Source organism: Heterodontus francisci, chromosome 8 (genome assembly GCF_036365525.1).
Source record: "Heterodontus francisci isolate sHetFra1 chromosome 8, sHetFra1.hap1, whole genome shotgun sequence".
In the NCBI taxonomy this organism is placed as follows: Eukaryota; Metazoa; Chordata; class Chondrichthyes; order Heterodontiformes; family Heterodontidae; genus Heterodontus; species Heterodontus francisci.
This window is the reverse complement of record NC_090378.1, coordinates 23,910,973-23,938,418: the sequence shown is the minus strand read 5'-3', so window position 1 is coordinate 23,938,418 and position 27,446 is coordinate 23,910,973. Positions and strand designations below refer to the sequence as shown.

The 27,446-nt window shown below is 44.6% G+C and overlaps 1 protein-coding gene across 2 annotated transcripts in view; it reads right to left on the bottom strand.

Moving 5' to 3' along the window:
• The window catches only part of scinlb (scinderin like b), a 47,472-nt gene that overhangs the window by 3,066 nt on the left and 16,960 nt on the right, over positions 1-27,446 (bottom strand). For both annotated transcript variants that reach the window (XM_068036807.1, XM_068036808.1), the window contains 12 exons: positions 26,495-26,644; positions 26,312-26,401; positions 26,029-26,161; positions 17,886-17,974; positions 13,668-13,883; positions 13,433-13,566; positions 13,226-13,316; positions 5,950-6,120; positions 3,694-3,868; positions 2,712-2,833; positions 2,506-2,583; positions 1,808-1,868 (listed from right to left, as the gene is read on the bottom strand). In XM_068036807.1, the coding sequence (XP_067892908.1) occupies positions 1,808-1,868; positions 2,506-2,583; positions 2,712-2,833; positions 3,694-3,868; positions 5,950-6,120; positions 13,226-13,316; positions 13,433-13,566; positions 13,668-13,883; positions 17,886-17,974; positions 26,029-26,161; positions 26,312-26,401; positions 26,495-26,644 (1,510 nt within the window). The remainder of the gene's footprint in view (positions 1-1,807; positions 1,869-2,505; positions 2,584-2,711; positions 2,834-3,693; positions 3,869-5,949; positions 6,121-13,225; positions 13,317-13,432; positions 13,567-13,667; positions 13,884-17,885; positions 17,975-26,028; positions 26,162-26,311; positions 26,402-26,494; positions 26,645-27,446) is intronic.

Genomic DNA, 27,446 nt, shown 5'->3' with positions numbered 1-27,446 from the left:
TGGACAAGTCCCCAGGTCCGGATGGGATCTATCCCAGGTTACTGAGGGAAGCGAGAGAGGAAATAGCTGGGGCCTTAACAGATATCTTTGCAGCATCCTTAAACACGGGTGAGGTCCCGGAGAATTGCTAATGTTGTCCCCTTGTTTAAGAAGGGTAGCAGGGATAATCCAGGTAATTATAGACCGGTGAGCCTGACGTCAGTGGTAGGGAAGCTGCTGGAGAAGATACTGAGGGATAGGATCTATTCCCATTTGGAAGAAAATGGGCTTATCAGTGATAGGCAACATGGTTTTGTGCAGGGAAGGTCATGTCTTACCAACTTAATAGAATTCTTTGAGGAAGTGACAGTTGATTGATGAGGGAAGGGCTGTAGATGTCATATACATGGACTTCAGTAAGGCGTTTGATAAGGTTCCCCATGGTAGGCTGATGGAGAAAGTGAAGTCGCATGGGGTCCAGGGTGTACTAGCTAGGTGGATAAAGAACTGGCTGGGCAACAGAAGACAGAGAGTAGCAGTGGAAGGGAGTTTCTCAAAATGGAGACGTGTGACCAGTGGTGTTCCACAGGGATCCGTGCTGGGACCACTGTTGTTTGTGATATACATAAATGATTTGGAGGAAAGTATAGGTGGTCTGATTAGCAAGTTTGCAGACGACACTAAGATTGGTGAAGTAGCAGATAGTGAAGGGGACTGTCAGAGAATACAGCAGAATATAGATAGATTGGAGAGTTGGGCAGAGAAATGGCAGATGGAGTTCAATCAGGGCAAATGCGAGGTGATGCATTTTGGAAGATCCAATTCAAGAGTGAACTATACAGTAAATGGAAAAGTCCTGGGGAAAATTGATGTACAGAGAGATTTGGGTGTTCAGGTCCATTGTTCCCTGAAGGTGGCAACGCAGGTCAATAGAGTGGTCAAGAAGGCATACGGCATGCTTTCCTTCATCGGACGGGGTATTGAGTACAAGAGTTGGCAGGTCATGTTACAGTTGTATAAGACTTTGGTTCGGCCACATTTGGAATACTGCGTGCAGTTCTGGTCGCCACATTACCAAAAGGATGTAGATGCTTTGGAGAGGGTGCAGAGGAGGTTCACCAGGATGTTGCCTGGTATGGAGGGCGCTAGCTATGAAGAGAGGTTGAGTAGATTAGGATTATTTTCATTAGAAAGACGGAGGTTGAGGGGGGACCTGATTGAGGTGTACAAACTCATGAGAGGTATAGACAGGGTGGATAGCAAGAAGCTTTTTCCCCCAGAGTGGGGGATTCAATTACTAGGGGTCACGAGTTCAAAGTGAGAGGGGAAAAGTTTAGGGGGGATATGCGTGGAAAGTTCTTTACGCAGAGGGTGGTGGGTGCCTGGAACGCGTTGCCAGCGGAGGTGGTAGACACGGGCACGATAGCGTCTTTTAAGATGTATCTAGACAGATACATGAATGGGCAGGAAGCAAAGAGATACAGACCCTTCGAAAATAGGCGACATGTTTAGATAGAGGATCTAGATCGGCGCAGGCTTGGAGGGCCGAAGGGCCTGTTCCTGTGCTGTAATTTTCTTTGTTCTTTGTTCAATGTTTGAATGAGTGAGGCCTGGTGCAGGTCACTACCTATCCTGCTAGCCAGAGCAATGACTGATATCAGAACCCTGACAAGGGAACGAAATAATTTTACAAATGGGAAGGGAGGAAAGAAGTTTAGCAAAATTGTAATAATTATACAGATGGATACTTTTTATAGTAAAATTCTTGTGCAATATATGTTACTGATTCTTACTCCTCCTACAAATTACCCCCGCTCTAGCTACTCACCGCATTTCAATGACTCCGACCTCTCCACCTCATTTGCATCCTTGCCATGCCAAAGAAAGATCTATAAAATTGTAAAGAATTAAAGCATGTCAATGTCTTGACCTTATAGTGGGTACAACTCTACCTCAGTACCTACATAGCCAGTTTTAGCACATTACCCCACCTGCTCCCCCCACAAAGCACCCCCTCCTGAAGCCACTGGGGCCTAAATTTATTAGTGCCCCAAATCGAGAGCGATTCCGGCAGTTTGCTGGATTGTAGAGGGCCAAGGGCTGTCCTGAATTTATCCTCGAGCCTAGCCATGACAATTCAGGCTAGCTGTGAGGCCCTGAAATGCACATCTGTTGGGTAGCCTGACCAACTCTGTCTGGCACAGAGACCCACAGCAGCTGCATTCGGGTGGCTGCTTGATGCAAGAGCGAGCTGGCAGTGGCCCAGAGTTGTTTTGTGGAGTCAGGAGGAGCACAGCCAAACTGGAGCTGGATCTGACCTAATGCCAAGGCTCATGCACATATTTCTAAGCTATTGTCATTTGATAGCAACCAGGAGCAGGAAACCTGTTTGAGGCACCAGTGGTTGGCCTCAAGCGAAGGTCAGGAACCAAGCTGGGTACTTTCAAATCTGCATCACTTAGTGCTGCATCAAGGCTACTGGGAAAGCTCCACGCTAATACACAATTTAAATGAGCCACAACTTACATAATCCCCAACATCTAACAGCATCACATCATCAACTGCCAAATCACTCTGTGTGAAATCACCTGGAACTTCTTCAATCTATGTGGAAAAATATTAATTTCATTTAGCAATCATATGAAATCAAAGCCATAATTCTTTAAAAATGGAATCAATCTCTATCTGAAGCATAGTTTGAATATTTCAGGATTCAAAGAGCATTAACTCACAATAAATGTTCCAGTTTTGTTTGAGCAACCAAACAAACGAATTGGGTGTGTAGCAACTTCCTCTTTGAGACATTTGGAGCTCTGGTATTTCTGCTTGCCTCCAAGAGCCTTCCAGAAGTCCTCTGTATTTGGGAGAAAGCACAGACTGAACTGCAGCAGTGAGGTAGAATTTCTACAGTGATTTCCCGCCAATCTCTCACTGTAACTTTGGCGGAAATCCCTGGAAAACGTCATCCGCAACTATTCATGCCATTTCTTTGAAAGTCTCTGCTGAAGGTACAACAGGAAGTTGGAAGAACTACCACAGAAATTGCAGGCAAGTACCTTTACCTGATGCTGCGTATTTATTTACAGGATATTAGTATTATCACGTGGCTTGGCAGTTCAAAGTTGACCAATTAATTTTCTGATTTGAATAGTGGCCATAGTAGGTCAGTTGCATACAATCACAACACAGAATCAGGTCGTTTGGCCCAACCAGTCCTTACTGGCAGTTGTCCTAATCCCATGTGACCAGACCTGTTCTTGTATCCCGTTACTTCCACCAAATTTATTGCATGACATTGAATTTATAGCACAGAAACCTGAAAGGAAAATAATGTACAGGGCTATGGGAATGAGCAAGGGGAGTGGGATTAATTGGATAGCTTTACCAAAAAGCCAGCACAGGCACAATGGGCCAAATGGCTTCCTTCTGCGCTTTATAATTCTATGATTCAATTAAACAGACCATTTGGCCCCTCAGGTTTATGCACGGGTTTCTGCACCACACAAGCTATCTTCCACCCTACTTCATCTCACTCTATTAACATATACTTTTACTCCTTTCTCCCTCATGTGTTTATCGAGTTTCTCCTTAAAGGCATCTATTCTCCTCAACTACTCCCTGTGGTAGCGAGTTCCACATTCTAACCACACTCTGGGTAACAGAAGTTTCTCCTGAATTCCCCAGTGGATTTAAAAGGTGAAGTGAAAGCTCTACCTGATTCGTTTCCTTCTTGGACCTGTATTGCATTTCCCCCAAGAACGGTGTTGACGTACTGTGCAGTCTTTAATTCAGCAGCACTAGCACCCAGGCCTTTCCAAATGTAGGTCACTTGTGGTGTCTTCAGCACAAATGTGTCATTGCTGTTCAGCGACTGTGCTTCACAAGTCACCTGTAAAGCATAAAATCTTACTGTAAGCAATCACTAGCCTTTGTAATACCTCAGCAAAATAAGGAGTTACAATGATTCATTTCTTTTATTATTGAATAAATCAAAGTTCTTAAAAAAAAAAAAATTGATGCCTTGTGACTGAAAGGGATGGAAACTGTGGTCGCAGTAAGGCACTGTCAGAAATGCAGTAAGGGGGGGGGCGGGAGTGGGGAGGGGTAATTTGCCCTCACCATGACCCAAGCTCCAGCGAAAGGGCTACTTGAATATTGCCTTGCACCACTAACAGCACCCCACCATGCACCCAGTAGGATTTCAGAGCCAGACCATGCTGTTCTGTTGACTGGGAGGCAAACCTCTGGGCAAGCTAGTGTCCAAAGTTGTAAACCTGCCTGAAGTTTTGCTCCCTCACTGACCAGCCTATTTCCAAACAGCAACCAATCTCTCTGGTCATGGAAACGTCATCGTGGCCCCCAACTTAAAGTCACAACAAGCAGCAAACACATCTGCTGGCATCCTTATAGTGGGCACAACGACTGGGATTTTGAGGGACGCTCGCCACTCCCACCCCCAAAGATGACAGAAGGGGAAATGGGCACATGAAGCACCAATCCCCCCCCCTCCCCCATCAATATTTGCCAGCACAGCCAGAAATGGAGAGAAGAACAAACGCAACAGGCCTGCCCTAAATTCCCAATTCCTTATCTCTTTCCTCCTTCCCACCACCCACCCTCCCAAAGCACTGGAATTTCTATGCGATGGTCTTCATTGAAACAGTCCTGTTAGTGTGAAGCAAAGTGGAATGAGACAGCATCCTCCAGGGACCCACATCCCATGACCAAGGACCATCAGTGCAAAATGGAAACGGAATCACATCAACACTACAGTTACACTGTAAATGTACGGAAAGACAATACCTTTTCAATTAAATAGATCGTAGAATAAAAGACAAAGAAGTTATGCTAAACATTTGTAAAACCCTGGTTAGGCCTCAGCTGGAGCACTGTGCCCAATTCTGGATGCCACACTATAGGACATATATCAAGGCCTTAAAAAGGATGCAAAGATGATTTACTAGAATGTACCTAGATTGAGGAACTTCAGTTTCATGAACTGACCAGAGAAATAGAGGTTGTTCTCCCGATGTCAGAGAGGGTTAAGGGAAGATTTGGTAGAGGTGTTCAAAATCATGGAAGGATTTTAATAAAGAGTAAATGAGGAGAAACTATTCCAGGTTGCAGAAGGGTAGGTAATCAGAGGAGACAAATTTAAGGTAACTGGAAAAAGAACCCAAGGTGAGATGAGGAGAATTCCTTTTAATGTAACAAATTGTTAAGATCTGGAATTCAAGGCCTAAAAAAGCCAGTCGAAGCAAATTCAATACTAATTTTCTAAAGGCAATTGGATAAATACTTAGCATGGACGACTATGGGGAAGGGCTGGGGAGTGAGACTAATGGAAAACTGTACAGTTCTTTCCAAGAGCTGGCACAGGCACCATGTGCAGAACGGCCTCCTCTGTGTTTATCATTCTATGATTCTACATTTCATCTTTATCTTTAAAGTGTAAGTAAGAACCAGACTGCCTGACTTTATCTTGTTGATTCAGCTCCTACTTAAGTGTCTTTTTCCTTTTTTTTTTATTCAGTCATGGGATGCGGGCATCGCTGGCCAGGCCAGCATTTATTGCCCATCCCAAATTGCCCTTGAGGAGGCAATATATATTCTATATATCTTAAGTACACATGGACCCCGTCCTAATAAGTGAGACTGAAATTAATACTGATGATTCATCAATGTCACATTACATTACCATTTTTATTTCAATTAAAATCAGAGTCTGCTTCCTCAGCCTCCTCCCATTTTCACATTAGCTTAAATACTTTTAGCCTGAGGGTACAAGTCACTTAAAATGCAATTTTAATAGAAGAGGTCCTTTGGGATTATCGCTAGATACAGCTAATCGTTCACACTCCATTTAATCAAAGTAAATATAAATCTAGCATTTGCTTTGGTGGAGTAAATGCTGACTTAGACGTTAGGGAAATTATCAGAACCTAAATGGTGCATTTTGGTTTGACTTACCTCAACAGCTCTAGTAGCTCCTGTTGAGCTTTTCCTAATATGGAAAAGTCTATGTGGTGCAGCAGGGCTTTGGCCACCCTTCCTCGAGGTCCCTCCAAGGTGTACAATGAGAGGTTTATCTTTGAACAGGCTCAGCAGGTGAGGAGGCTCCTGACCTTGTGTCACCCGTACCTAGAAAGCAAACAACAACCCGTTTCCAAGAACGATTCCAAAAAAAGTTTTTAATTCAGAACCGCAGTGACCAGAAAGGTAAAAATGAAGAGAGGTTGAAGTTGATGCGGAAGTAACGACGCGAGGCTCGGGTTGTAAAAGCTTAAACATTACAGAATGAAACACTGAGAGAAGCAAGGAGTTCCGCAGTATTGTGGCCCTAAGAGAAACGAGTTAGGGAAGGTGGTTGCGCCATGAGTCTTAGGCTGGGATTGTCCTCGGAGCTGATCCCACTCCTCTGTTGTAACTTCATTAGAAATGCAGTGAAGCGGGAGCAGATCTGAGACAATTCCAGTCTTCATTTCACTACAGTGGGAACATATGGTTTTAGAGTTTAGAAGGAACAAGAGATGAAAGTTCAGGGGAAAAGGGAACATAGTGGTACAAGACAACAGAATAAGGGCAGAAAGTGATGCCATTCCTTACTCCAGTCTCCCCATTGTATTCTCTTGCACATTTCTCCCAACTGGACAAGTCAAGACACAGCCCACAAAAAACATCTAGGGGTGGATTGGTCCCGATGTCAGGACCAAATGTGGATCCCGAGTCCACAACTGCGGGCAGCGGGACCAGCTTAGCAATATTCCCAGAGGCGTCCTCCTAATTGGTGGGATGTAGATGCTGCTTGCCCAATCAGAGAGCTGGCAACTCTGAAGCCTTGGCAGCCTCGTCAGGTGAGGTGGGCACTGCTGAAGCAGCTCAGACAACACGAGGGCACCTAAAAAAGGAGGTGCCCTTGGAGTGGAAATTTTAATTTAATATTTTGGATGGCCGAGGGGAAGTACTCATGGGAATGAAGGGAAGCCCCTCTGGATGGAGCACTGCGCCTTGGGGGTGCCTTTCCTCCCCATGGCCCCCTCTTTGGGGGATGGAGCCTCCAGCTCCGATAGAAACCCCGTACCTCTGGGCTAGCGCAGGGAGACTGCTTCTCTGAAACTGGAGGCCTCCAGACATGGCCGGGGGTGCGGGGGGGAGGGGTGCTGCCTCACCACCGGCAAATGTCAGCAGCCCTGAAAAATCACCCCTAAAGATGAATTAGATTGGCTGCCTGCCTTTGTGAGACTCCCAGCCGATCAGCTCCCAGCCCGCCTCTGGGGAAGCTTTCCAGCAGCAGGAATATTTCAGGGAGCCATCCCGACACAGCCCCCCATTTTCCCAATCCTTCACCTCCCAGCCCGCCACCCCAGGGCTGGTAAAATTCTGTCCCTCATGCCACTTTAAGCTTGTCATCATAAAGGAGCCCAGCAAACATACCACATAGTTAGAAGTCATTGTAGGTTAACTAACCACCCATACCATAATGCTAGCGGTTCATAAATATTAAAATCCTCAAAGGGCAGGAATGAAACAGCTGAAGAAAGTAAGAGATTTCTGAGGATGAAAAAGAATAAGCTGCTTGATGCAGCATTTTTAAAAAATTCATTCATGTGATGTGGGCATCGCTTGCTAGGCCAGCATTTATTGCCCCTCCTTAATTGTACTTGAGAAGGTAGTGGTGAGCTGCCTTCTTGAACCACTGCAGTCCATGTGGGGTAGGTACTCCCACAGTGCTGTTGGGAAGGGAGTTCCAGGATTTTGACCCAGCGACAGTGAAGGAACGGCGATATAGTTCCAAGTCAGGATGGTGTGTGACTTGAAGGGGAACTTGCAGGTGGTGGTGCTCCCATGCATTTGCTGCCCTTATCCTTCTAGTTGGTAGAGGTTGTGGGTTTGGAAGGTGCTGTCTAATGAGCCTTGGTGCATTGCTGTAGTGCATCTTGTAGATGGTACACACTGCTGCCACTGTGCGTCGGTGGTGGAGGGAATGAATGTTGGTGGATGGGGTGCCAATCAAGCGGGTTGCTTTGCCCTGGATGGTTTTGAGCTTCTTGAGTGTTATTGGAGCTGCACCCATCCAGGCAATTGGAGAGTATTCCATCACACTCCTGACTTGCGCCTTGTAGATGGTGGACAGGCTTTGGGGAGTCAGGAGGTGAGTTACTCGCCACAGGATTCCTAGCCACTAACCTGCCTGTTGTAGCCACGGTATTTATATGGCTACTCCAGTTCAGTTTCTGGTCAACAGTAGCCCCATGGATGTTGATAGTGGGGGATTCAGCGATGCTAATGCCATTGAATGTCAAGGGGAGATGGTTAGATTCTCTCTTGTTGGAGGTGGTCATTGCCTGGCACTTGTGTGGCGCGCAAGTTACTTGCCACTTATCAGCCCAAGCCTTGCTGCATTTCTACATGGACTGCTTCAGTATCTGAGGAGTTGCGAATGGTGCTGAACATTGTGCAATCATCCGCAAACATCCCCACTTCTGACCTTATGATTGAAGCAAGGTCATTGATGAAGCAGCTGAAGATGGTTGGGCCTAGGACACTACCCTGAGGAACTCCTGCAGTGATGTCCTGGAGCTCAGATGATTGACCTCCAATAACCACAACCAGGTTCCTTTGTGCTAAGTACGATTCCAACCAGCAGAGAGTTTCCCCCATGATTCCCATTGACTCCAGTTTTGCTAGGGCTCCTTGATGTCATACTTGGTCAAATGCTGCCTTGATGTCAAACGCAGTCACTCTCACCTCACCTGTTGAGTTCAGCTCTTTTGTCCATGTTTGAACCAAAGCTGTAAGAGGTCAGGAACTGAGTGGCCCTGGCAGAACCCAAACTGATAGTCACTAGCAGGTTATTGCTAAGCAAGTGCCGCTTGACACCTTCCATCACTTTACTGATGATTGAGAGTAGGCTGATGGGGCGGTAATTGGCCGGGTTGGATTTGGTCTGCTTTTTGTGTACAGGACATACCTGGGCAATTTTCCATATTGCAGAGTAGATGCCAGTGTTGTAGCTGTACTGGAACAGCTTGGCAAGGGGCGCGGCAGGTTCTGGAGCACAGGTCTTCAGTACTATTGCTGGAATATTGTCAGGGCACATAGCCTTTACAGTATGCAGTGCCTTCAGTCGTTTCGTGATATCACGCGGAGTGAATCGAATTGGCTGAAGTCTGGCATCTGTGATGCTGGGGACTTCAGCAGGAGGCTGAAATGGATCATCAACTCGGCACATCTGGCTGAAGATTGTTGCAAATGCTTCTGCCTTATCTTTCGCACTGATGTGCTGGGCTCCCCCATCATTGAGGATGGGGATATTTGTGGAGCCACCTCCTCCATTTAGTTGTTTAATTGTCCACCACCATTCACGGCTGGATGTGGCAGGACTGCAGAGCTTAGATCTGATCCGTTGGCTATGGGATCGCTTCGCTCTGTCTATCGCATGCTGCTTACGCAGTTTGGCCTGCAAGTAGTCCTGTGTTGTAGCTTCACCACATTGACACCTCATTTTGAGGTATGCCTGGTGCTGCTGCTGGCATGCCCTCCTGCATTCTTCATTGAACCACGGTGGGTCTCCTGGTTTCATGGTAATGGTACAGTGGGGGATATGCCGGGCCATGAGGTTACAGATTGTGGTTGAGTACAATTCTGCTGCTGCTGATGGCCAACAGCACCTCATGGATGCCCAGTTTTGCATTGCTAGTTCTGTTCAATATCTATCCCATTTCGCACGGTGGTAGTGCCACACAACACGATGGAGGGTATCCTCAATGTGAAGGCAGGACATAGTCTCCACAAGGACTGTGCGGTGGTCACTCCTACCAATATTGTCATGGACAGATGCATCTGTGGCAGACAGATTGGCGAGGACGAGGTCAAGTATGTTTTTCCCTCACCACCTGCCGCATACCCTGTCCTTTAGGACTCGCCAGCTTGGTCAGTAGTGGAGCTACTGAGCCACTCTTGGTGATGGACACTGAAGTCCCCCACCCAGAGTACATTCTGTGCCCTCGCCACCCTCAGTGCTTCCTCCAAGTGCTGTTCAACATGGAGGAGTACTGAGTCATCAGCTGAGGGAGGGCGGTAGGGGGTAATCAGCAGGAGGTTTCCTTGTCCATGTTTGACCTGATACCATGAGATTTCATGGGGTCCAGAGTTGATGTTGAGGACTCCCAAGGCAACACCCTCCCAACCGTATACCACTGCCCCGCCACCTCTGCTGGGTCTGTCCTGCGGGTAGGACAGCAATTAATGGCGATGGAAAATTGTCAGGTATGATTCCGTGAGTATGACTATGTCAGCCTGTTGTTTGACTAGTCTGTGGGACAGCTCTCCCAACTTTGGCACAAGCCCCCAGATGTTAGTAAGGAGGACTTTGCAAGGTCGACAGGGCTGGGTTTGCCGTTGCCTAGGTTGATGCCGGGTGGTCCGTCCCGTTTCATTCTTTTTTATTGACTTCGTAGCGGTTAGATACAGCTGAGTGGCTTGCTAGGCCATTTCAGTGGGCATGTCAACCACATTGCTGTGGGTCTGGAGTCACATGTAGGCCAGACCAGGTAAGGACAGCAGATTTCCTTCCCTAAAGGACATTAGTGAACCAGATGGGTTTTTACAACAATCGACAATGGTTTCGTGGCCATCATTAGACTAGCTTTTTAATTCCAGATTTATTAATTGAATTCAAATTCCACCTTCTGCTGTGGTGGGATTTGAACCCATGTCCCCAGAGCAATACCCTGGGTCTCTGGGTTACTAGTCCAGTGACAATACCACTACGCCACCACCTCCCCAGTTGCTTAGAAAGCTGCTTAGAAAGGTGAAGTAGAGAGATGCCAAGATATAACTAAGTTGACAAGCGTATTTTATGTGTTATTTTGATTATAACAATTAAGTCATTGTTTGCTACAAGATTGTACTTGTAAGGAATCTACTTTTAGCTAATACACACAGAAACCAAAGTGTTATGTCGGACTACTAGTGGAGGATGAAATGAGATGATGTGTGCTACCTGTGTCTGATTAAACTGAAATAAACAGAACTCAATATACAACTAACTAACTGAAAAAGGGTTCATCGCATCCCAGTAAATGGAAAAAGGTTGTGGAATAGAACATCAAAGTTCCATCATCTCAGAAGCAGCTGCTGCGGTCTCTGGTGATAGCAAGTGGTGAATAGGCTACACTGCTGCCAAGGAGCGAAGTACAGCAGTCCAAGATATTTATCATAATTGGAAACCGACAAGCAGCCATGACACTGTCAGTACTGTAGGTGGCATGGTGGTGCCCACATCATGTGGCTCAACGAGGTTAATTCTATCTCCTGGAGGCTCAGGCCTTGTGAGCACAAACCCCTTGTTTTGCTAATGTCATGTTGTTATTTTTATTCATTCACAGGATGTGGGCAGCACTGGCAAGGCCAGCATTCATTGCCTATCCCTAATTGCCCTTAAGAAGATGGTGGTGAGCTGCCTGCTTGAACACAACTGAGTGGCTTGCTCGTATGATTTCCTCCCTGAACAGCATTAGAGAGCCAGATGGGTTTTTACGACAAACTGTAGTTTCACAGTCGCCATTACTCACGCAGCTTTTTAATCCATTCAGAAATTAATTTAATTGAATTGAAATTCCCCGGTTGCCATGGTGGCATTTGAACTCATGTGTCTGGATTATTAGCCCAGGCTTCTGGATTACTAGTACAGTAACATAACTACTGTGCTACTGTACCCCTTAAACGTGCATGTTTTCTTATCATTGATCTCGCTATCACAGCACGGATGTGATTCAGTCAAACCGAAGAGGCTATGCAAGCTCCCCCAAGCTCTAAACACCGTCCATTTCCTTTGGGGATAATCTACATTACCAGAAGGCTGGAGACAGCTTTTTTCCTTCAGTCTCCCTCCTTCTTGCTACAAGGGCAGGAAAAGGAAGGAACAGGGTGATTTCATCCATATATATTTAACATCTCAGGAAGAGACTTCGATGGAGTCTTTCATTCCCGACTATTTCAGAAAAGGCCTGGTGTGAGAGACTGCACTAGAGACACATAGGGTAAGAAGGACTCAGAGTCTAAGGGGAAGGAAGGCCATAAAAAGAAATACAGAAATGGAGGGAAAAGAATCTGCAAGAAATGCACAGGAAGAGGCAGAGTCTGAACCAGAGGGTGGGTGTGAAAATAGTAAAAGTTAACATGACTGCATATTATTTTATCAATGAACTAACTTGTAGGGTCCTGCCATTTAATTTATTGGGAATATTATGAATAAATAGCAATATTATTGACCTCGGTACAAGGTTCCTTCTGCACTGGGGATCCAAAAACTGCTCAATTGATAAATGCATTAGAAGCTTGCTCAGGTCGCGAAAAAAGAACCTGACCCAAACCACAGCAGACCCGAGCCCAACCCCCTCCGATTTTGTCCCAAGCCTGACCTGAACCGATCCCACCCTGGCTCGACCCGATCCCAGCCTGACCCGACCATCCCTTTACTTACCTTCCGACCGGGAAGCTGCAGCGCATGCGCGATGATGTCATAATGTCGCCACTCACTCACTTTCGTGTCAGACTCAGTTTCGTCCCGGACTCTCAGCTCAGGTAAGTTTTTTTAATTTCAATACTTACCAGCAGTGCACTTACAGTGTGTGTCCGGCCCGACCCGACCCGAGCCCAAAACCCATACTCTGCAGATGGGCCCGACCCGACCTGAACCCAACACATGCCATCGGGTCCCGTCGGGTAGCAGGCCTTTAAAATGCATCACCTCGTTCACACCAGCATGTTTAATCCCAGGTCTGGTGGCAACTGGAAACTTCCATCATGTTAAATGGACAAAGAGAGTTAGAACACCAATCCTTTAAGCACTCTCCTGAATAAAATGAAAGTGCCAAAGAGGGGGGGAACAAACCAGACAAGTTGTAGCGTAAGGTAGCATTCATAGGAATGGTTGCAGTATGGCAAACCATAATTAATAATGCACTTGTCCTTCCACTTGTTCTTCCAATGGCTGCTCTCGGTACAAGGAGGTAACACATTGTCCGTTTACCTTTATTGTATACAAGGGCAGGGAAAGACACCAAATACCAGAGGCATGCACCAAGTGGAAAACATAAACTGTTTAGAACTTGGAACTTCTCTTTAACTTGCCAAGAAAAGAATACACTGAACTTTAGATGTAAAGTTTGATCATGTGTATGTGTGAACACAAATAGTGCAGTAAATGAATGATCAATCTAGATGGTTGGTTAACACATACCTGGACAGGCGAACCTTGCATCTGATCATCAAGGTTAACTGTGAGGGCAGCCGACGCTCCCAGCTCATCTTTGGTGGCTTTCTTGCCTTGCCTTAAAAAAGTCAACAGAAGTTTAAAAAAATCCTTGCTTTTTTTTTTAAGTCCACTCATATTAGCTTTCTTAGTCCGTCCAACTTTTATATTTCATGAGCATGTGAAGAAGCTTACCAAGTGTAAATGAGGTGCTTCTCCCTTCCGCCTAATTGATAAGTGTACAGAATAATGTAACAGTCTCCACCATAGAACTGACCATACGATGAAGGATCAACAGGCTGTTTATCGAACTCTTCAATCCGCCAAATCTGCAGATAAACATTAAGTATATTTTCACGCATATTACTGACCCTAGGGCCCTGTGCTTTGGTAAGGTAAAAACCTAGAGTGATAGCTGTGGACTTGTTACCTGGACTTTGCCCGAACCATCATCCACCATGTTGTGCTGTGCGGCCATGGCGTTTGAGTTGTAAAGCTTCGTGACATCAAAGGGAACGGATTTGATTTCGGCAATACTGCCGATAGTGTACACTTTTCCAAACCCTTCACTTTGGTCTTTAACCTTCCAGTCCGAAAAGAACTGGGTGAACAGTGACGTCTCACTATGTTCATGAAGTATTCCAATCTACAAAATAAAACAAGACTTAGGCTTCTGTTCTGTGCACCCCATTCCCCTCCCTCATCACTCCTGCACCACCCATGTCTCCCCCACCAACACAAAAGCTTTGCAAATGAGAAAAAGAATTCACTGACTGTGTAACTGCTATTAGAACAAGTAAAATGCATCTGTAAATTGAGGGTCTTTTCTCCCCATTCCCTGCCGATTGTACATGATAGCATTTGGACCCTGCCATTCTGGCGAGAGGGGTGCTTGCATGGTATAATTGGCATTTCTATTATTATAGAAGAACTAGGCTTAGATCTGGGTTGTATTGGTGGCACTTGGATACATACCCTGCGCCATAATGGTGAGGTCTGAATCTCCCAGATGTTGGGCCTCAGGCCTTTATTATAATGGAGTCAATCAGTGAAGACTGGTGAAAAATCAGGCTGCTGCTAGTATTGCGGTGGTGTTGGCTGCCTGAGGGAAAATCAATCTTTTGAGTGGGAACCTCAAAAACAGTCATTAGGCCCCTTATTTGCATATGCAAATGGTCTAATACCTACTTTAAGTGGGGAGGAGTTTAAAGGTCGCCCCTTGTTTGTTCTTATCCATTATGGTTGGCAGCACACTTTGGAGGACTTAGTCGCCTGCCCAATGCCTGGAAAACAGGCACAATGCAGCCCACTTTCTAAGCCTTTGTTTGCATGCCTACCCAGTAGCTGAATGCCGAAGGTCTGAATCAGCAGTAATGGAGCAAACTATCAAAAGGTTTTGTAGCAGTCTAATATCTTGCATTCTACTGGATCAGTCTATTCTCACAGAAATGTATATTCCATTAGATAATCAGAAAAGCAATGATCATAGCTATCACGAAATCTACAAACAGACTGTACTGTACTCTCCAATGAAATAGGAAGTGTGTCCTTGGTGAAGTTCAAAAAAGAGGAAATGGAAAACTGTATAGTAACACATACTTATACGCACTTCCACTCAATAAATTAAACAGAAAGGAATTGATACTGCACTATTTATTACAGACATTACATTTACCACATAATTACCTGATTTTGGAACTAAACAGAGATCAATATATGGATCAGCATGCAAAATAGGGAGGTCAAAAGCCCTCTTAAATTTGAATCTTATATATGCTAATTTATGTTAATTAGCAGCGACAGAACCAGCACAGGCCTCCTGTTGATTATCTATTCAGAATCATTTAAAGCCTTAGGAGGCGAATTCAAATTACTCATGGCCTCGCCCCTCCCTTTCTCTAATCCCCTCCAGCCCCACAACCCTCCATGATATCTGCTCTCATCTAATTCTGGCCTCTTGAGCATCCCCAATTTTAGTCACTCCACCATTGGTGGCCATGCCCTCAGCTCTGGAATTCTTACCCTTAACCACTCCGCCTCTCTACCTCGCTTTCCTCCTTTAAGATGCTCCTTAAAACTTACCTCTGACCAAGTTTTTGGTCATCTGACCCAATATTTCCTTGTGGCGGTTTGATGTCACATTTTATTTTATAATGCTCCTGTAAAGCGTCTTGGGATGTTTTATGAAGTTAAAGGCACAATATAAACATAAGCTGTCGTTGCTGTTGAACTTTCTTAGGAATTCTCCTGATCAGCAACCCTACCTTCGGTGGAAGCACCACGGAAATCTCAGGAGATAAGCGTTTGTTATTTTCCCCCGTGTCACCTGCGGCACTTCTCTGAAGGTACAGCAGACGAGCGAGCAAACCCCTGAGCAAGTTCACCTCGTCGTATTTCCTGCTGCTGTGTCCTATTAGAGTTGCACATCCTATATTTAAAAAAGGTGTGGTAACCCACCCCTAAAATGGACTTCATGTACGTCATTAAAAATCTTAAATCGTTGCTGATGGCCAGTTGTCTGTCTTGTAAGCGCAGAAATCTAATCAAGAATTATTCAAGAGTAGGACTCGCCTTTTATGCTTAAAATGAGAATGTGCAAGATGTCAAAGGTATTTCTGTAAATTGTAAATGCTCTCCTGCTTCAATTGACACATGCTGGAGTACAGCTCCTGTGGTTCCCAACCTCCCTCCGGTTCCCCATCCAAGTGACTAGGTGACTATAGTCATAAAGTTATATAGCACAGAAACAGGCCCTTTGGCCCATCGTGTCTGTGCCAGCCATCAAGCACCTATCTATTCTAATCCCACTTTCCAGCACTTGGCCCGTTGCCTTGTATGTTATGGCGTTTCAAGTGCTCATCTAAATACTTCTTAAATGTTGTGAGGGTTCCTGCCTCTGCCACCCCTTCAGGCAGCATGTTCCAGATTCCAACCACCCTCTGGGTGAAAAATCTTTCCTCAAATCCCCTCTAAACCTCCTGCCCCTTACTTTAAACCTATGCCCCCTTGTTATTGACCCCTCCGCTAAGGGAAAAAGTTACTGCCTATCTTTCCTATCAATGCCCCTCATAATTTTGTATACCTCAGGTCCCCCCTCAGCCTTCTCTGCTCTAAGGAAAACAACTCTAGCCTAGCCAGCCTCTCTTCATAGTTGAAATGCTCCAGCCCAGGCAACATTCTGGTGAATCTCCTCTGCACCCTCTCCAGTGCAATCACAACCTTCCCATAGTGTGTTTACCAGAACTGTACACAGTACTCCAGCTGTGGCCTAACTAGTGTTCTATATACCTTCATCATAACCTCCATGCTCTTACATTCTATGCCTCGGCTAATAAAGGCAAGTATCCCATATGCCTTCCTAACAACCTTATCTACCTGTGCTGCTGCCTTCAGTTATCTATGGACAAGTACACCAAGGTCCCTCTGACTCTCTGTACTTCCTAGGGTCCTACCATCCATTGTATATTCCCTTGCCTTGTTAGTCCTCCCAAAATGCATCACCTCACACTTCTCAGGATTAAAATCCATTTGCCCCGCCCATCTTTCTAGCCCATTTATATCGTCCTGTAATCTAAGGCTTTCCTCCTCACTATTTACGACACCACCAATTTTCATATCATCTGTGAACTTACTGATCATACCTCATATATTCACGTCTAAATCGTTGATTATACACTACAAACAGCAAGGGTCCCAGCACCGATCCCTGCGGTACACCACAGGTCACAGGCTTCCACTCGCAGAAACAACCCCCTACCATTGCCCTCTGCCTCCTGCCACTAAGCCAATTTTGGATCCAATTTGTCAAAATTACCCTGGATCCCATGGGCCCTTACCTTCATAACCAATCTCCCATGCAGGACCTTATCAAAAGCCTTACTGAAGTCCATGTAGACTACATCAACTGCTTTACCCTCATCTACACATCTAGTCACCTCCTCGAAAAATTCGACCAAGTTTGTTCGACACCATCTCTCCTTGACTAGCCATGCTGACTATCCTTGATTAATCCCTGCCTCTCCAAGTGGAGATTAATCCTGTCCCTCCGAATTCTTTCCAATAGTTTCCCTACCACTGATGTTAGACTCACTGGCCTGTAATGACCTGGTTTATCCCTGCTACCCTTCTTGAATAATAGTACCACATTCACGGTCCTCCAGTCCTCTGGTACCTCTTCTGTGGCCAGAGAGGATTTGAAAATTTGCATCAGAGCCCCTGCTATCTCCTCCCTTGCCTCGCATAGCAGCCTCAGATACATCTCATCTGGGCCTGGGGATTTATCCACCTTTAAGCTCGCTAAAAACAGCTAATACTTCCTCCATTTCAATGCTAATATGTTCAAGTATATCACAATCCCCCGCTCTGATCTCTACACCTACATCGTCCTTCTCCATAGTGAACACAGATGAAACCTTACCTATGTCCTCTGGCTCCACACACAGATTGCCACTTTGGTCCCTAATGGGCCCCACTCTTTCCCTGGTTATCCTCTTGCCCTTCATATACTTAGAAACAGCTTGGGATTTTCCTTTATCTTGCCCGCCAGTGTTTTTTCATGTCCCCTCTTTGCTCTCCTAATTACTTTTCTAAGTACCCCCCACACACTACTGTGAGCCTAGACTTTGGGTGTTGGGAATTTGTTGTTTACCTGAGTATTTTTTGAATATCCTTTTTTTGCTATGAAGAACTCGCATGTATCGAATCCAACCTTCCGTTCATTCTTGCTGGAAGCCTTTCCTGAGGGAAGAATAGTTCATTATACCTGAACCTCCAGAACCTACCTTAAAAGCTCATGAACTAGTACAAGCTCTTATCACCCATACACTTGCAATTATCTAAAGACCGAGAGGTCAAATCTTTGCAGTGTACCTGGATCTCCCGCCAGAACCAGCAGAAACACCGGAGAGATCTTTGTACACATTCCTTTATGCCATTCCTCTAGGATTACTGCCACGTTGCAGCACGAGATCAGGAGATACCATAGCTGTGTCCTAACAGATATTGTACATCTTATAATTAGACTTGTGGCAAGCCATTTCTAAAGTGGATTGCAGTTACTTTATTGAAAATGCCAACTGGTTGTCCAGAGACAACTTACCTGCCAAATAAACACAGAGATCTGATTTAAGAATTAGTCAAGGTAAAGGCTCCTTTATGTTTAAAATGGGAATTTCCAAGGGGCCAACAGTACCTCTGCAAATCATAAACTGCATTATAAAATGGTCTTGCAGCTGTTGCAGGTAGCCTCTGTAATATTGCATTATTGTCATGTGATAAAACAGATAAGCTATGATGCTGGAAAGCTGAAGTTAGCAGGTCCAACTATTACATCATTCCATCACGTGCTAAGATGTGAATATTGAAACTTCTTTGAAAAAGTGACTAATAATGCTTTTGAATCACTGAAAACGAGAACGAGAACAGGATAACATAATCAAGATAAAAAGTTTTTTTTTAAATTTACAACAATGCTGTGTTAAATCTTCCAAAATCCCTAAAATTCCCCAATACTCCAATGTGGCCGTGCATCGCAATGATGCAACATTTATGTGCACTGAAATACGAGGAGCCTGACCACAACAGGCTGGCTGAATTTTGTTCTGATGGCGGGGCTCCCAGCACCGGGCCGAAAGGCATGGGGAACCCCGCCTCGGCCAGCTGGAGCCCCCTCTGGAGGGATTCTATGGTGCTGGGCCAATTGACAGCCCAGTGCTGGGATCCCTGTCCCTTTAAAAGGAGGGATCCCACCTCCAAGAGCTGACAGCCTAGCACAGGGCTGATACAGCTCAGCAGTATCAGCAAGGCCACTGGGAGTGGTGGCCACTGCCAGTACTGCAAGAGGCCTTGGACCCAGGCCCAGCGCTGGAACCCCAGACCAGACGTGAGTGAAGCGAGGGTTGCCGGGGCCAGACTGGCAGGCCCCAGTGAGGGGAGAGTGGGCGTTTAAGAGCAGGGAGAGGCGGGTCACATGCATGATGTTTTTGCTGGTGGCAGCCCTCCATGGGTCAGTTTCCCCATGATGATGGATGATGGAGGAGGACACCCCCCCGTCCCCCACCATGCCCGCAAAGTTTGGGGGGGCTGGGGGGGTCACTTCGTTTTACAGGGCGACCTCCCCACGTGGCGGAGGCCCCCCCAATCGCCAATTAAATCCCAGTGGTTGCAGGAAGAGGCCCTTAAGTGGCCGGTAATAGGCCACTTAAGGGCCTCAACTGGCCTCTGGGTGGGAAGCCTGCCATCGGCCTATCTCGTCCCAACTAAATTCTGATGCGACAGAAAGGTGACGGGCCCTTCTTGCCTCACTGCAATTCTATGGGTTCCCCCCTTGGCCTCCGAGCTCGTCTCAGGGGGCCCATAAAACTCAGCCCCGCATGTCATTTCCAATAATTATGTTGGGCCAAGGACACAAATTCCACCAGTAGAAAATCAATTATGCTGTTAGGCAAAGGGTGTGGAAAATATAGGGCAGTGGTGGAGAAAGGGATCAACAACGTCATTTAAAGGCCTGCATGCAATTATGGGTTGAGCGCTTAGAGTCATACAGCACAGAAACAGGCCCTTCGGCCCATCGTGAATATGTCATTCAGGCTGACCCCAAGTAAAGCTTTGAAATTAACATTGCTAGAAACTAACGAGCATTGTGCTTGCCAGATAATTGCTCCACTTGTTTCTCCGTCCTCCTTTAGTGTAAATGTGAAAGTACATGCACAAGATACCGTGAGGGGAATAGAAGATGCCAGATGAATCAGGAACAACCTATGATCGTGGAGGATTTGAAATAAAAACAAAACCAAAAAATAATAATAGATGCCATAGCTAGTCAATCTCAGGGGGAAAAAAGAAACCTGATCAATGTAGGGGAGACTTCAGTCTGGACCCAATGTGCAAACATTTACAGAGTATGGAAGTTGTAAGTCTTTTACCAAATGCCATAAACTTCAATATGGCGCGTACAATTGGTTATACTTGGTTGTTTAACTACATGGTGGCAATAAGCTGGCACAGAGACCCTGCCCACGAATATCAGATAATCACAGGTGCATTGCCCACAATTTATTCCCATCAAGTTCTGAGTAGCATCAGCCTACAGCACAAAACTGCACCGAATCCTCAAGAGATTCACTTGCAGTATCTATTTCTATTTGCACTTCTGAGAACAAGAAGTCTCATATCTTATCACATTCATCAAAGCAAACAAAAAGCTTTTCACATTCACTATATCCGTAGAAAGACATCTACACAAAGAGCTTTTACTAGATTTGAGCCTTTCTGAATGCATTACATATAAACAAATTATGTGGCGATAAAAGGTGCTTTTTGTGAGGACGACCGCATTAAACAGAGGAGATTACAAGCTTTGTCTGTAATAGTCCCAAGAGTCACACTGAATGGCCACTTAGACCATTGAGCTACCCAAGCACAAAACTAGAAGAGTGGGATAATAAAGTATATGCAGCTACTCGGGCCTTGCTGAAGCAGATATCAGCACCCTGTAGAAAAAGGTCACATGCTCGGACTGATCAGATGGGGCAATCTTGCAAAAGGTGTCCAGATTTTATTCAAGTTCCCCCAATTAAGGGACCTTGCTCATCATCAGGTTAGAGAAGAGGCAGCAGAAACCAGTGACACAAGAGTCTGTCTGTCCTAGGAACTGGGCAATTAGCAACAGTTTAGTTTAGTTTAGAGATACAGCACTGAAACAGGCCCTTTGGCCCACCGAGTCTGTGCCGACCATCAACCACCCATTTTTTATACTAATCCTATATTCCTACCACATCCCCACCTGCCCCTATATTTCCCTACCACCTACCTATACTAGGGGTAATTTATAAAGGCCAATTAACCTATCAACCAGCAAGTCTCTGGCATGTGGGAGGAAACCGGAGCACCCGGAGGAAACCCACGCAGACACAGGGAGAAATTGCAAACTCCACACAGGCAGTACCCAGAATTGAGCCCGGGTCGCTGGAGCTGTGAGGCTGCAGTGCTAACCACTGCGCCACTGTGCTTGAGACAAGCTTTAAGACATACACTTTCATTTATGTACATAAGACAGCCAAAGTGTCTCATCAGTGAGCATCTATTTGAACATGCAGGGCAGCAGACCCAAAGCCAATCCCATCTTCAGAGAGTTATACAAGACAATATCCAGGCTTGGGCTGATAAGTGGCAAGTAACATTCGCACCACACAAGTGCCAGGCAATGACCATCTCCAAGAACAGAGAATCTAACCATCTCCCCTTGATATTCAATGGCATTACCATCACTGAATCCCCCACTATCAACATCCTAGGGGCTACCATTGACCAGAAACTGAACTGGAGAAGCCATATAAATACCGTGGCTACAAGAGCAGGTTAGAGGCTAGGAATCCTGAGGTGGGTACCTCATCTCCTGACTCCTCAAGTCTGTCCACCATTTACAAGGCACAAGTCAGGAGTGTGATGGAATACTCTCCACTTGCCTGGATGAGTGCAGCTCCAACAACACTCAAGAAGCTCGACACCATCCAGGACAAAGCAGCCCGCTTGATTGGCACCCCATCCACCAACATTCACTCCCTTCACCACCGACTCACAGTGGCAGCAGTGTGTACCATCAACAAGATGCACTGCAACAACGCACCAAGGCTGCTTAGACAGCACATTCCAAACCCATAACCTCTACCAACTAGAAGGACAAGGGCAGCAGATGCATGGGAACACCACCACCTGCAAGTTTCTCTTCAAGTCACACACCATCCTGACTTGCAACTATATCGCTGTTCCTTCACTGTTGCTGGGCCAAAATCCTGGAACTCCCTTCCCAACAGCACTGTGGGTGTACCTACCCCACGTGGACTGCAGCGGTTCAAGAAGGCAGCTCACCACCACCTTCTCAATGGCAATTAGGGATGGGCAATAAAGGCTGGCCTAGCCAGCGATGCCCACATCCCAGGAACAAAAATTTTTTTATTACTACCAGGATATTGAAAGAGAATTTGCTTTAAATGAGGTGTGTTAAGTTGCAATTTGTTTTCATTATTTTAGACATATTTTGAGTTTGTTTTAACTGTAGTTGTTGATAAGTGATTGAATTCTGAATAGCAAGCATCAGCTTCCTGGAAGGAAGTAACCACAGGTCTTTGAAGGATCAGTTGTTACTGTAAACATTATCACCAATAATTTCCTCCAGGATCTCTCTTGAACCTCCGAAGTTTGTTAGAAATTCCTGAAATTGTCATAATAAAGCTGAAATGCTGACAAAGTTACAGCGGGAGATTGGGGAACCCATGTAGAACTCCTACCTCTATGTGTCTAGACTGCAGTGCAGTCTTTAGGAACATAGGACTCAGGAGCAGGAGTACGCCATTCAGCCCTTCGGCCAGCTCCACCATTCGATAAGGTCATGGCCGATCTGGTTGTGGTCTCAACTCCACTTTCCTGTCTGTCCCCCATACCCCTTGACTCCCTTGTCTATCAAAAATTTATCTAACTCAGCCTTGAATAAATTCAATGACCTAGCCTCCACTGCTTTCTGGGGAAGATAATTCCACAGATTAATGATCCTTTGAAAGAAAAAAATTCTCATCTCTATCTTAAAAGGGAGACCTCTTATTCTTAATCTGTGTCCCCTAGTTCTAGTCTCCCCCACAAGAGGAAACATCCGCCTGGTATCCATTCTATCGAGTCCCCTCAGGATCTTAAATGTTTCAATAAGGTCACCTCTCATTCTAAACTCCAATGGGTTCAACCTTTTCAACATTTCTTCATAAGTCCTTCATCCCTGGAATTAATCAAGTGAACCTTTTCTGAACTGCTTCTAATGCAATTATATCCTTTTTCAAATAAGGAGACCAAAACTGTACACAGTACTCCAGATATGGTCTCACCAAGGTCCTGTACAGCTACAGTAAAACTTCCCTACTTTTATAGAGGATTCCCCTTGGAATAAATGGCAACATTTTATTTGCCTTCCTAATCATTTGCTGTACCTGCATACTAACCTTTTGTGATTCATGTACCAGGACACCCAGATCCCTTGTTAGGCAAGGGAATCAAAGGTTATCGGGGATGGATGGGAGTGTGGAATTCCAGAGAGAAACAGATCAGCCATGATCTTATTAAATAGCGGAGAAGGCTCAGCAGTCTGAATGGCCTACTTCTGCTCCTAATTCATATAGTTATATGGTATCCCTCTGTACCACTGAGTTCAGCAATCTCAATTTAAATGGTATACTGCTGTTTTATTCTTCCTGCCAAAGTGGACACGTTCACATTTTCTCACACTATACTCCATCTGCCAAATTTATGCCCACTCAATTAACTATCTATATCCTTTTGTAGACTCTTTATCTCCTCTTGACAGCTTACTTTCCTTCCTATCTTGGTGTCATCGGCAAATTTTGCAACCATACATTCGGTCCCCTCATCCAAGTCATTTATATAAATTGTAAACAGTTGAGGTGCCAGCACTGATCCCTGTGCTACTCCACTAGTTACAGCTTGCCAACCTGAAAATGAGCCATTTATCCCTACTCTGTTCCTGTTAGCTAACCAATCCTTTATCCATGCTAATGTGTTACCCTTACACCATGTGCTCTTATCTTATTTAATAACTTTTGATATGGCACCTTATTAAATGCCATTGAGAAATCCAAGTACACCACATCTACAGGTTCCCATTTATCCACCTTGCTTGTTAAATTCCTCGAAGAACTCTAATAAATTAAACACAATTTTCCTTTTACAAAACTATGTTGAGTCTGTCAGATCCCATTATGATTTTTTTAAAAAAAAGTATCCTGCTATAACCTCCTTAATAATGGATTCTAGTAATTTCCCCATGTCAGATGTTAGGCTAACTGGCCTATAGTTTCCTGATTTCTGTCTCTCTCTTTTCTTGAATAAAGGTGTTACATTTGCTATTTTCCAATCCGCTGGGAACCTTCCAGAGTATAAGGAATTTTGGAAGATTATAACCAAAGCCTCTACTATCTCTGCAGCCCTAGGAAGGGCCTAGGAAGCAGGCCATCTGGTGCTGGGCACTTGTTAGCTTTTATAGTTTTCCCAGCACCTTTTCCCTGGTGATGGGGATTGTTTTAAGTTCCTCCCTCCCTTTCTTCTCTTGATTTTCAAGTATCTTTAGCTGGTTTTCTAAGTGTTAACAGACACAAAATACCTGCTCAACGCCACTGCCATTTCCTTGTTTTCCATTAACAATTCCCCAGACTCATTCTCTAGAGGGCCAACACTAGCTTTAATTACTTTTTTAAATACTTGTAGAAACTTTTACTATATGTTTTTATTTTTATTTCTATTAGTAGCTAGTTTGCTCTCACTATACTTTTTTTGTCATTCTTTGCTGGTTCTTAAAATCTATCCAATCTTCTAACCTACCACTAATCTTTGTAGATTTTGTACTGTGTTTCTTTCAATTTGATACTATCCTTAATTTCCTTATTTAGCCATGGATGAAGCATCCTTCTCAAAGAATCTTTCTTTCTCACCGGGATAAATCTTTGCTGAGAATTATTAAATATCCCCTTAAAGGTCTGCCACAGCATCTGTCCTACCTTTTAACCTAGTTTCCCAGTTCACTTCAACTAGCTCTGCCTTTATTTAGGGTTAAAACATTAGTCCTAGAGCACACTTCTCCCCTTCAAACTGAACGTGAAATTCTATCATGTTATGATCACTGTCGCCTAGAGGCTCCTTTACCATGAGGTTATTGATTATTCCTGTCTCACTGCATATTACCAGGTCTAGAATAGCCTGCTCCCTGGTTGGCTCTAAAATGTCCTGCACTAAGAAAAAGTCCAAATACACTCTATGAACTCATTTTGAAGCACAAGCAGCTGAATCAAGGGACTGAAAGGAATCAGTTTTTGAAAAAGGAACAATTTGGAAAAAGTGCAGCCTCATTCAGGAAGCACATGAAACATGTGTTCCTGATGTTCTTGGTATGGATGTTGTGGGCCTGCAGTTTCCAATCCAGTAGGAATCAGGCCTGATTGGCAGTGCAGGCTTTATACACATTCATCTCCCTACTCTGAGCATGGCAGGTATTCTGGAGTCAGGCAAACTTACATCTTTGTGGCAGACTCCTGACAATATTTTCATGTGCACCTGGATCATGGGAAGGAGTTGATGCTGCACTTGCTGCAATATTGCATGACTAACGATGCCAGCTGAAGAAAAATAAATGTAAACACTTACCTCCTCGCCCCAAATTTCGCACCATGCCTAGTGCAAACAAAATGCTCAGTGATACACTGCACTGGGTATGGAGGCCCCTTCCACCTCGACTGCCTCAGCAACACTGCCTGCCAGGAGCGTGACGGGTGTGCCTGACGACCAGTGTTGCTAATGTATTAATGACGGGAAATACATCAGATGATGCATTGCTGCCATTTGCACAAGCCTGCTGCAATACAAGTGAGCATCCTGAATGTCACACCTCACTTTTGATGGAACATCCCACAAGTAGTGGCGGAAGCAAGGGAGCCAATGGAACAGATTCCCACTACATTTCCCATTCCTGTCACTCTGAAACTGCTCCAAAACAGTCAGATTTATTTTAGAAATTCTGACCCCAAACAATTGCGAAAATAAGACTACAATTATTTGAAATTTCATTTTGGAAATGTTGAAAATCTTACAAAGAGAATCATTAAACCACAGTAGATTTAATAAAGAATAATCATTATAATCATAGAAAAAAATTGACTTTTTAAAAAATAAAAGAATTGAACAATAAATCTGGTAATGTTCACACTGTATTAAAAGCACAAGTGTCTGGACTTTCTTACCTTTCCACACAAATATATGGCCACGTGACCCATTGTCAAGAATGTAACATTCATTGGATGAAAGTGTAGCCATGGAAAATGGACTCTCAGCAGCCACCTCTGTTAAAGACAACTGTCCACTGGCATCAGAAATCTAAAAGAGATTACAATGCTTGATATCCAGGTTTGTGGTTATTTGTGTAGTATTTTCGCAAAGCATTGCTGTTGATTGAGAAAACTAGCAATAGGAGTCAGGAATGAAAGCAGACATTATCAAGGACCTTCTTTAAGAAAAAATAGTTACCATATAGAGTTTGGCTTTTCGCTTGTTGGCTTTATCTGCTGCAGAATCTTCCTCAGCTGCATCTGGAATGGCTGGTTTGTCACCCAGTAACTGCCATTTTAAAAAAAAAAAGAGGAAACGCTTAATCCCTCAAGCATGATATAAGCTTTACAATAAAGTCCCGCATGTTCTCCACATACTCACTTTGATAACCTCGCTGGGCTCATCTCCTTCATCCACCACCTCTATTTCTGCACGTCCCATCCTCTCTCCATCACGGATACTTGCAGCAAGAGAACAGCACTTCACTCGCTCCTGGTAGTTGCTCTTTGATCCAATCCACTGATAGATCATCTACAATTGCAAAGTTTAAGTGTGACTTCATATTCTGTAAGACTGTATTTTAAACTGAATCTAAACATTATGCTAATCAAGTACATTACTTGCCAGTTTAAGTAAAATTCAGCATCCATGAATGTTTATAATTTGCCTTTTGATCAGTAGCTTAAACTTTAAAATGTACTGTAACCTAGCCTCGCTTCCCCAACCACCATCTGTTCATTTCCTCTCTCCTCATTCTCTGCTCATTTCCTTTCTCACTCTCCCCCCATTCTCACTGCTTTAGACCGAGATGATTAATATTTCAAGGTACACAATGTTGTCTGTGCTGCTGGAGCTGGAAAATGGCAGGAGAAGTTGGGTGATGTTGTCTATGGTGATTCCTGTTTTTAGCTGTGCACACCAGGATTAAGAATGGATTACTGGAGAAGCATAATAATCTGGTGTTTTGCTTGATTATTAAAGTTCTAAAGGATATATGTCTAAAACATTTCTTCAGGAGTTTAAAAAAACAGCAAAGTATAGTCAATGATAGGGTAGATTGCATATGGTCTGTGCAGAAAACAATTTGTTGAGCTCAATGGACATTCTTGTTCTATACTCTCTCCTTAAATATACAGATATACATGTACTACAAGTTGATTGGCCAATAGAGTAGCTTATAATATTCTATGTTTTCCTTTTAAATACATGGTGGAGAACAGTAACTTTTATTAATTCAGGGAGGCTACCATTTCAACATCTTCAGCTGCTTGTTTTTTTCCACATTCATAACTCACAGGAGATCCTCATGTGACCCGAGGCTATCAGGGGATTC